Below are 10,928 nucleotides of genomic sequence, written 5' to 3'. Positions count from 1 at the left end.
CATGCTTCTGTATAGTAATTGTTTTGCAAAGGGAATTAAGTTACTTCCAAAGATATCCCCCTCCCCACCATCCGCCTCAATACTCTGCCCGACGGGGGCGGCACACATTGCAAAAAATAACCTGAAAAAGCAATCAGATGCGCTAGGCTAGGCGAGAGCAGAGACAACGGGCTGAAGAAGACCACGCCTCTCTGGGAATAAAGAGCGAGGGGAGGGGGTTTAATCTCGTTGATGATTGGCTGTTATCTCTGGCCAATCATGAGCAGCGACTGATTTTTTTCACTCACCGTGGTGATCCGCCTCCCTGGAGGCTTTGACGCCACGTTTACAAATGAGGATAGGTTACGTAAGAGAGATGGGCCGAGCAGCCAATGAGAGCTCGGGGCGCTAATGGGCGGGTGAGGCCGCTGCCAGGTTCGGGGCGGAAGGAACGTCTCCAGCTAAGACGGGACGAAAGATGGCGGCGGAAACGCTGCTGTCCAGCCTGTTGGGGTTGCTTTTGCTGGGGCTCCTGTTACCTGCGCCTCTGGCGGGGGGTGTCGGGAGCCTGAATTTGGAGGAGCTGAGTGAGATGCGTTATGGGATCCAGATCCTGCCGTTGCCTGTCATGGGAGGGCAGGTGAGGGGTGTCGGGGCGAGGGTCCTGTGCAAGAGGAAGGGGCTGGCGCACGGTAAAGGAGGAAGGGCAGCTGCGAGCCCGGCACCGGAGATAAGGGGATGGAGAGGGGTAGGTGGTGTTCTTCCAGCACTGCTGGGAATCGCAGGCAGGCAGACCCGTTCCCTGGGGGAACCAGGCACCGGCAGGGGTGGGGCTTCCCGCGGTGGATGGACGGTCGCGGTGAAAGCACCCAGGCTGCCCGGTGGGGAAGTGAGAGCGCCCTGGACTCCGCTCCCCGCGCGCAGCTGGAGGGCGTGCGGCTTACTCTCTCTTCCGACTGGGCACTTCCCCAGGGTCTGAAGAGGGATCTCGTTGTTCTCGATCCCAGCCTCTGCCTCCCTGCCCCCCTCCCCGACCCTTCTTTCCCAGAGCCAGGCTTCAGACGTGGTGGTTGTGTCTTCCAAGTATAAGCAGCGCTATGAGTGCCGCCTACCAGATGGAGCTATTCACTTCCAGCGTGAGAGGGAGGAAGAGGCACCCGCTTACCAAGGGCCCGGGGTTCCAGAGTTGTTGAGCCCAATGCGAGATGCTCCCTGTCTGTTGAAGGTGAAAGGACCCGGGGTGGGTGGAAGGTAGTCTTGAACTGGAGTGCTAGGGAAGGAGCGTGTCCTGGGGGGCGAGGAGGGGCCGCTGTGGAAGTTAAGGGGCCACTGGTGTACTAGATATATTTACAGACAGGAAGCGGGAGGAGCAAAGACTCTTGCATCCACAAATGACCCTTTGCTGGATGTAGGGAAGGGTTACAAAAAAAGATCTCAAAACAGGTTGGACCAAGATCAAAGTAATAAAGAGGGGCCGTGGTGGGGTTAGAGGAGGTGGAACCGGAGAAGCAGGGGCCCACCCAGAATGTCAGCATCTGCCCCTGTCGCTCTTCATCTCAGGATTCCACTGTAGTTGAAGAAGTTCAATTACTACTTGAACTTGTGGGATTCTTCATCCGAGAGCTTCAAGGATACCATGATTTCTTACCTTTGTGGAGGGCGGGGAGGGACTCTTGTCTGTGACCCCAGGCTGGACCACATAGCATGGTCCTGTCTCATCCCTGCCCTGACCAAAAAAAAAAAAGAAAAAAAGAAAAAAAAAGAAAGAAAGAAAGAAAGAAAGAGAAAGGAAGGGCAGGTGTGGAAAGCAGTCATACTTTAGCTGTGCATCTGCAGCCATGGAAGGAAGACAGCTGTCCCTGCTCACAGAGTCTGGAGAATGAATGAGAGAGGACAGAGGGGATAGGAACTAAATGGCAATTTATATGTTTTGGAGCCAGGAGACTGTGGTTTCAAAAAGAAGGATTTTCATGCCCCCTGGTTGTTTTTGTTTTCCAATTGTCAGACCAAGGACTGGTGGACGTATGAATTCTGTTACGGACGCCATATCCAGCAGTACCATATGGAAGGTGACTCGCTCTTACATTTTCCCCAAGCCTTCACCATCAGATGTGGAAGGTGACCTCCCTGCCAGTCCTCTTCCTTCTAGACTTCTTAGTGAGAATAATGTGCTGTACCGTGGCTTCTCTTACAGACTCAGAGATCAAAGGTGACGTCCTCTACCTCGGCTACTATCAGTCAGCCTTCAACTGGGATGATGAAACCGCCAAGGTAACAGGGGTGTGGGGTCAGGCCGAGCTGCAGACCGAGAGCTCAGGCCACAATGGGGGGGGGGGGGAGTCCAGATTTAGCTAGTGTGCTTCCTGGGGTGTGGTGCCCATCAAGGCCAAGGCCCCTGGCATCTGGAGTCCTGGGATCTCCAGGTTCCTGTGGGAGGCCGGTGCCGCTCCTCTGTGTCACTTCTTTTTCTCATACCCTCCCTGATGTTTCCTGCAGGTCTCCAAGCAGCATCGGTTGAAACGCTACCACAGCCAGACCTACGGCAACGGGTCCAAATGTGATCTCAACGGGAGGCCCCGAGAGGCCGAAGTTCGGGTAAGACTCAAAAGAAGAGCAGTCTCACATCTCTGGGAGGGAGGCAGTCAGGCCCTGCAGTCAGGTTTCAGGCCCAGATCTAGTTGGCAGCAAGATGCCATTGTCTGGGTTTTCAGAGGTAATTTAATTCTGCATTTCCCATATGCTTCCCTCAGTGCCTCCAGCCATATTTAATCTTCCCAGCATTCCTCCTTACAATCACCTGAGCTGCTAATGTTAGTGTCTGGCTTTGACTCTTCATGCTCTGGGTGTAGCATTGAGCCACTGGTCTTAACTCTTCAGGGCGTGGCGTGGTGGTGCAGGCCTTTAATCCTAGCACTGTGGAGACAGAGGCAGGCGATCCCTGAGTTTGAGGTCAAGCCTGATCTACCTAGTGAGTTCCTAGATAGCTTCACAAAAACAAAAACCTCTCTTCAGTTGGGTATGCTAGCATATACCTGCAATCTCGGTAATTTGGGAGGCTGAGGTGGGAGCATTGTGAGCTCAAGGCTTGCATGAACTACATGACAAAATATTGTACTAACAAACAAAAGAAAACCCTCTTGTGTCCTGTGGTTGGGACTCTTAATTCTCACCATCTTGGCCAATAGCCTCCTAACCAGTGGTCCTTACCTCCTGGCCGATCGCTGAGTGGAGGCAGGCAGGCAGGAGGCAGAGGCGGATGCGTGTAGAAAAGCTTCTCAGTCTACACCATCGTAGACACCTACCAGCACTGGCTTTATGTAAAATAGATTTGCACAATCAATTGTGCGCTAGTATTGACACCCAACCCCAAGAGTGGGAAGAAGCGTTCGATGTTAGCAGTTATCATTGCATGAATTACTCCCTCCATGCCTGAGTCAAGCTCTCAGTGTGACGTGGACCGTCTGGCTCCCTGTGAGGTGGGGTGAGCTGGCTCTGCTGTGCTGCTGTCCACATCTGCTGCCACCCCTGCCTGGTCCCGGAAACCAGGCAGTGCCTCTGCGTCACCGAAACTCCCAGTGCTTCCGCAGAGACTGAGTGGTGCTGGGAAGGGATAGGAAACAGTCAAATTCTGGATTTATTTTGTTCTTTAAAATTTTAAATTAATTTTATATAAAAGAGTAGGTCTTATTATAACACTTAAAAAAGAAACTGCTTTTAAACTTTTTTTTTTTAAATGTGCATTGGTGTTTTACCTGTGTATATGTCTGTGAGGATTTCAGATCCCCTGGAACTGGAGTTTCTGCCATATGGGTGCTGGAACTTGAACCCAGGTCCTCTGGAAGAGCAGCCAGTGGTCTTAACCACTGAGCCATCTCTCCAGCTTCTGTTTTAAAGCTTTTTAAAAAATATGTAGGCATATGTGTGTGTGCTCCTGAATGAGTTTATGTGCACCATGTGTGCAGGTACCCACCCTCAGAGGCCAGAGGGAGTCAGATCCCCTGGGACTGGAGTTGCAGGCAGTAGTGAGCCCCCCATTATGGGTCCTGGAAACCGAATCTGGGTCTTCTGCAAGAGCAGTATGTTCTCTTAACCACCAAGCCGTCTCTCAAGCCCCTCATGACATTTTCAGATGTGTGTATCATTGTATTTTGCTTATATCGGCTCCCCACCATGCTGTAGATATAGTCTGGTGGTGGAACAATGAGATGTGTTGTTGAGTTGGACATGGGGCAGAGTTAAGGATGGTTGTGACCATTTTGTCGTCAGCCGCTGCAAATGGTAGAATTGTCATTTATTACAGTGTGAAGGAGCAGGTTGAAGAAGGAAGATGGGTTGGGCTTGTGCATATGGAGGTCAGAGGCCTGTCAGACATCCCACTGGTGATCTGCAGTTGCAATTAGCTCTGTGATTCAAAGCAAAATCTAGGCTGGAGATAAAAATATGCGTAGTGTTTCTGTCACAGTGGCCTTGTCCCTCTGCCGGGAACGGTGTAGCGTTCTTTGAATGGCTGGCTCTGTTTCTCCATTCAGGTTGTACTTGAATGATACCTTGTACAGATACACAAACACAGGTCCCCTTTCATCCTGGTAAGCATTTATAGTGTTTTATAGTCTTCAATATCAGTATCATAAATTGGCCATGGGAGGGCTCAGTCCTATAATCCCAGCACTTAGGAGTCTGAGACAGGGGATGACTGCCAAGTTTGGGGTCAGCCTGGGCTCCATCGTGAGTTCTAGGCCATTCTGGGTTACAGAATGAAAGCCTGTCTCAGAAACAAAGGAGCATGTATGGCCTGAGATGCTCCTGTGTAATATCTACACTAAAAAGAGCCCCAAGAAGGGGGGTCCATGCCTGTCCGGTTTCTCCCAGTTCCTGGGATGGTGCCCAAGTATTCACTCAGTGAACAGAATGAATCACAGCGAGTTCAAATGTTTCTTTCTTTCCTTCCTTCCTTTTTCCTTTTTGAGACAGGGTCACTATGTAGCTTTGGCTGTCCTGGAACACTCTGTGTAGACCAGGCTGGCCTCGAACTCATAGATTTTCTTGCCTCTGCCTCTCAAGTGCTGGGATTAAAGGCCTGCGCCACCATGCCTGATGTTACCTTGATGCCTCAAATGTTACCTTGGCTGACTCACCCCAAAAGTCTGTTTTGTTCCTTCAGTGATTCACACTTGATTGTATCCTAACATTTGGCTGTATGGCATCTTCCCCTGTCCACTGAACACACGCCCTGTACCTTGGGATAGAAAGGTGGCTGAGTCATAGTCTATGTCCTTAGGAGACCGGTGTTCACTGAACAGGGTGAAGCAGGATCAGTACCATTCCAGGTGAGATGTGCACCACAGGAAGGCAGGCAGGGGAGCTGAGTGGGAGGTAGAAGGAAGGCCTACTAAGAAAGTGACCTTTGAACTGATAATTAACACAAGTGTCGGCAGCAGGTGTAGCAGAGAGGGAGCGAGGAGGCGGCCCTGGCGGGCGGGAAGGGCTGTCAGGTGCAGAAAGAAGGCTTTGGAGTCAAAGGCAATGGTGTGATCCGGGAACTGAGTCACAGTGATGGGAAGCGTTCATCCTGAGGAAGGATATGGGATGGAAGTGGGTTCTGTTAGGAGACAGGACTTAGGTTTCGAGCGGCTTCGTGCTGGGAGCCAGAGCCAGGTGACAGGTCCAGAGAGGATGTAAGGAGTCGGCAAGGGAAGGAGTGAGCCAGGCACAGTGGTGAGGAGAATCTTGCAGCCGGACTGACTGACTAACAGCCAGTGTTTCTTTATTGATGCAAAATTCGGTAAGCAGGGTTATATTCATGTTGTTCCAAAACATAGGTCATACCATTTTTGTTTTTGGACATGTGTTTCACTTCCTCTTGCTCATTTTTAGTCATCATTGATAAATTATGACAGAGCAGAGTTATCTTTTCCAATCGTTTTCCCTCAAGTTTGGACATCTTTGATAAACAGATTATTTTTACTCATTAACCCAATAACCCAATTTTAAAGAATCTAGAGGCATATGACAGCCTGTTCTCAGGCCAATAACTCTGGTTGCTTCAAGGATGCTAGACAAAAAAAAAAAAAAAAAACATTTCCAGGCCAGCCCAGGCAGATTGCCATTGTCCCAAGCAGTGCATTATTAACTCTTTTTTTTTTGTTGTTGTTGTTGTTGTTGTTGTTGTTTTTTGAGACAGAGTTTCTCTGTGTAGTTTTGGTGCCTGTCCTGGAACTCGCTCTATAGACCAGGCTGGCCTCGAACTCACAGAAATCCACCTGGCTTTGCCTCCCAAGTGCTGGGATGAAAGGCATGTGCCGCCGCTGCTACCACCTGTAATATTATTAACTCTTAATGATCAGAGTGCCCAAGAAAAATCCTCAGGCCAAAGCTGCTGCAGTTATTATTTAAATTCTGGCATAATACAATGTTTATATTTTATATCCTTATAGACTTTGTTTATATGTCTGATCCTGGCATTCTGTTCTTTGGACATATGGCAACAGAGTGGTTCAGCTTGTGCTAACTTTTCTAAGAAAGGGAGACCTTGACATCTCATTTGTTTATCAATTTTCCATTTCATACTTTAATATAGGTCTCTGTGTAGGGAAAAGGTAACTCCAGCCAATCTAACTTGGTTGTTGTACATGTCATGTAATTGCCTGAGTGGACAGCGGGAAGAGGCTTGCAATCTGATCTGTGGCCAACTCCTCTAGCGCACTGAATCTTGTTGACCTTTTTAAGTTTACTTTGTTTTGATTATGTTGTTCCTAAGTAAGTACAGGGACAGATGTTTCAAGAGTGTCGTCTCATAGCCTCATAAAGAGACCTCTGGCTTCTTTATGTGTGCCACAACTTCCAAGGTGTAAGGAAGATCTTCAAGTAGATAAGGATATCTCCCTAAAAGTGGAGAGGGCCCGGTGGTGGTGGCACAAGCCTTTAATCCAAGCACTTGGGAGGCAGAGGCAGGAGGATCTCTGTGAGTTCAAGGCCAGCCTGGGCTACAGAGTGAGTTCCAGGAAAGGCGCAAAGCTATACAGAGAAACCCTGTCTTGAAAAACAAAAAACAAAAACAAAAACAAAACAAAACAAAACAAAGCAGGAGAGGTAGTATGCTCAGGACTTTCCTGGGGAAATTTAAAAGCAATAATCCTTGGAGAAGGCATAAATGATATAGAAGACATTTTCCATCAATCCAATATCTCCAAATTGTACAAATATTAAAAGTCTCCCAAGTATGCAACAGGTGGAAAACCAAAGGTGCCATGGCAGCCATCATGTGACTCAGCTTTGCCGGATTGTTGTCAGACAGCTGAGCTGGCCTCATGGTTTCTGCCATTCCCATCAGATATGGCAGTGCCAGCTCTGTTCTTGGGCTGAGCCTGGATGCCCACAAGACAGTGGGAAGTGGGTAACAAATAGAGTGACGAGACATGTTTGCTCTGGCTTATAACCAACGATTGAGCAATCAGTTAGGTAATATGGTAATCCAGATGAGAAATAAAGATGACCCAGGGGTGAAAAGCGGACTTCTGGAGAGGGGGTTAGAGAAAAGTCAACAGCATAGGAGAAAAGATTTGAGAGTGATTCTTGGGTAGATGGTGGGCGGAGGAGGAGTGTGGCAAAGGGAAGTGGTGAGTTTGGTTTTCCATGATACTTTAGTGACTTTCAGGCATGGGTGGGAGCGGAGATTTCCAAGAGAAGGAAGATCTGTAGATCTGGAGAGATCACATCACAGCCAGGGAGTGATCCTCATCTGTAGATGTAGAAGCCATGGGTGTGGGTAAAACACACTGATGAAATAGTTGAGAAAGTAGGATAAAAGCTGGACGTGTTGACTTGCACCTGTAATCCAAACCTAACCCTAAAGCTGAGGCAGGAGGATTGAGAGTTGGAGACAAGCCTGGACCAGATGTCTGAGGAAGCCATCATAGCATTCTAAAGAGCAAGCAGAGAGAGAAACTTTCCTAAGAAGTGGCCTCAGAAAGTGATACTGTGACACAGGACCCAGGAAGGACAGATTTCAAGGAAGGACAGGGCCATGCTGTTGACTACATCTTAACTTTCAAAGAGGAAGAAGACTCAACAGCTGTGGGTGGTCATAGGCATTTAGTAAGATCCAGGCAGGCACGTGGTATGAAGGGCACTGGGTGAAAGTGTGAGTCCTTTGCTCCCTGTCACCCTGACCGGCACCCTGGAGTGTGAGAATGGTCATTGGTGGTCTCTCCTGAAGCAGTTTCAAGGGTGTGTGCCCAGGCTATGGAGTGAGACTCTATCTTAAAAGTAAATGATGATGATGATGATGATGATGATGATGATGATGATGATGATGTAGTCTCTGTGGAGCTTGAGATCTGGTTTAGCAATATGGGATTAAATGAAAATGGATCCCTATCAGATATTTATGATTCTAGCAATATCACAGGCTGTTTTTTCTTCTTCTTAATTATGACAAGCCTCAAACAAAGCAGGCTACTTCCAAGAGGATTGATGTTGCTATTTTGCCATATTTGCTTTGAAATCTCTCTTGCTGTTGTCAATGTTTTGGCCTTGGGAAGAGGGTTTTTGAAATAGGGCCTTGCTATATAGCCAAGCCCAACCTCAAACATGTGATCCTCCAGTCTCTGCCTCCTGGGTTCTGGAATTACAGAAATGCACCTCTACATCCAGTCTATGTTCTGTTTGGAGAGGGGAGTTAAGATGCCAATGCACAGTAAAAACCTAACCTCCCCCTCCTTCTAGAGAGTGCAATTGACCTTTTCTATGTATTTTTATTATAAATATACATACATCACAGAAAATATACATTCTTGGGTTTGGGCTTTTTGTTTGTTTTGTTTCAAGATAGGGACTCTCTGTGTAGCCCTGGCTGTCCTGGAACTCTGTAGCCCAGGCTGGCCTTGAACTCACAGAGATCTGCCTGCCTCTGCCTCGCAAGTGCCCTTAGTTGATGTTCTGATGCTCATTGCTGCCGTGGGGGTCACTGGGCAAGGTACAGGTTCCCTGGGGAAACAAGACACAGAACCGTGTCTTATAGGAACACCTGTCCTATGAATGAGTCAGAGCCATTGCCCCTTTATTCGGTGACCTGCCTTTTGGATGCAGAGGCATCCTTTTAGTGTCTTATTATTTTTATTGTGGGAAAGAATTCATACTACCCAAGTTACCAATCTTACACTCAGGTGCACAGCGTGGTGGCACTGGGTATATTCCCAATGTTGTATACCCATTGTTACTGTTTCCAGAACCTTTGCATCATTCCCAACAGAAGTACTTCTCCATAAGTGGTCATTCCCCGTTCCTCACTTCCCAGCTTCCTTCTGCTTTTCCCTGGATGGATATGCCAATTCTAAGTACCTCATGTGCCTTAGTCAGGGTTCCTGTTGCTGCCACGAAACATCATGACCAAAAGCGAGCTGGGGCAGAAAGGGTTTATCTGGCTCACACTTCCACAGCACTGTTCATCACTAAAGGAAGTCAGGGCAGGACTCAAGCAGGGCGGGACCCTGGAGGCAGGAGCTGATACAGAGGCCGTGGAGGAGGGCTGTTTACTGGCTTGCTCACCACGGCTTCCTCAGCCCAGGAATGGCACCTCCCACAAGGGCCTAGATCCTCCGCCATCAATCACTAATGAAGAAGATGCCCTACAGGCTTACCTCCAATTGAGGTGTTTTCTCAATTGAGGTTCCCTCCTCTGGCGATTCTAGCTTATGTCAAGTTGACATAAAACTCGCCAGCACATCATACAAGTAGGATTATAAAGTATTTGTTCCAGTGTATTGTTTTCAACCATGATGTAGTATTTATGGAGATCTGTTCCTTCGGTGGCTTCATGTTCCACCTTCTATAAACATCCCACGTGTCTGCTCGTTCATTTATCACTGGGTGCACACCTGAGTGTCACCACCTTTGAGTTGTTTTGAGCGATGTGGATGTACACCTGAGTGTCACCACCTTTGAGTTGTTGTGAGTGATGTGGATGCACACCTGAGTGTCACCACCTTTGAGCTGTTGTGACTGATGTGGATGTACACTTGAGTGTCACCACCTTTGAGCTGTTGTGAGCGATGTGGGTGCACACATGCCCGTCTGACTGTGTTTTCAGGGTTTGATTGGTCCCCACCTAGGAGTGGAATTGGACTGCTGCAGTTGGTCAGTGTTTAAGGATCTGCTGCTGTGTTTCCCATCCCTCTGGCGATCCTGAGGGGCCGGACTTCCCTACACTTTCTGTGACACTTTTTTAATTGAAAACATTGTGTGAAGCCAGCCTGGTCTGCAAAGTGAGTTTGAGGACCAACCACCAAGGCTGTGACACAAAAGAAACCCTGTCTCAAAAAAAGAAAAGAAAACAAAACAAAGACTATTATGATTGTATGTGTATGTGTGTAAGATACGTGTGTGCCTATGGCCGGGGGCAGTATGGCGGGGGGGGGGGGGGGGCAGGCAGCCATAGTGAGTGTTTGGAGGCCAATGGACACTTGGAGGAGTCCCAGGTAGCTCAGGCCGCCAGGCTTGTACTTCAAGTGTTTGCCCAGTATCTTAGTGTTCTCTCGCTGTGAAGATACCCTGACCAGGCAACTTTGTACAGGAAAGCTTCTCGTTGGTGGTCTGGCTTACAGTTGCAGTGCCAGGCTTCCTTCAGCAAGGCCACACCTCCTAATCCTTCTAGTTCTTTCTAACGGCTCACTCCCTGTACTAAGCATTCACACACATGGGCCTTCGGGAGCTGTTCTTGTTCAAACCACCACACCCTCTGAGCTGTCTCTCCAAGCCCAGTTATTAGTTTTCTTTCTTTTTGTGTATCTGTGTGCCACATGCATGCAGTGCCCACAGAAGCCAAAGAGGGCGTCGGATCCCCGGGAACTGGTATTACAGATGGTTGTGAACCCCCCTGTGGGTGCTGGGAACCAAACCTGGGTCCGCTGTAAGAGCAGCCAGTGTGCTTAACCGCTGAGCCATCTCTCCAG

At 48.6% G+C, this 10,928-nt stretch overlaps 1 protein-coding gene across 4 annotated transcripts in view; it reads left to right on the top strand.

The window, feature by feature from the left end:
• The first annotated feature begins 397 nt into the window (after nt 1–397).
• Os9 (OS9 endoplasmic reticulum lectin) overlaps nt 398–10,928 on the top strand; it is a 32,448-nt gene continuing 21,917 nt past the window's right edge. For all 4 annotated transcript variants that reach the window (XM_036169762.1, XM_036169760.1, XM_036169761.1 and 1 more), the window contains exons 1-5: nt 398–619; nt 1,028–1,204; nt 1,985–2,048; nt 2,174–2,250; nt 2,476–2,574. In XM_036169762.1, coding sequence (XP_036025655.1) covers nt 458–619; nt 1,028–1,204; nt 1,985–2,048; nt 2,174–2,250; nt 2,476–2,574 — 579 coding nt within the window. In that variant the 5' untranslated portion in view covers nt 398–457. The remainder of the gene's footprint in view (nt 620–1,027; nt 1,205–1,984; nt 2,049–2,173; nt 2,251–2,475; nt 2,575–10,928) is intronic.

Source organism: Onychomys torridus, chromosome 20, assembly GCF_903995425.1.
Source record: "Onychomys torridus chromosome 20, mOncTor1.1, whole genome shotgun sequence".
NCBI classification, from domain to species: Eukaryota; Metazoa; Chordata; class Mammalia; order Rodentia; family Cricetidae; genus Onychomys; species Onychomys torridus.
This window is presented reverse-complemented; position numbering and strand designations above follow the sequence as displayed.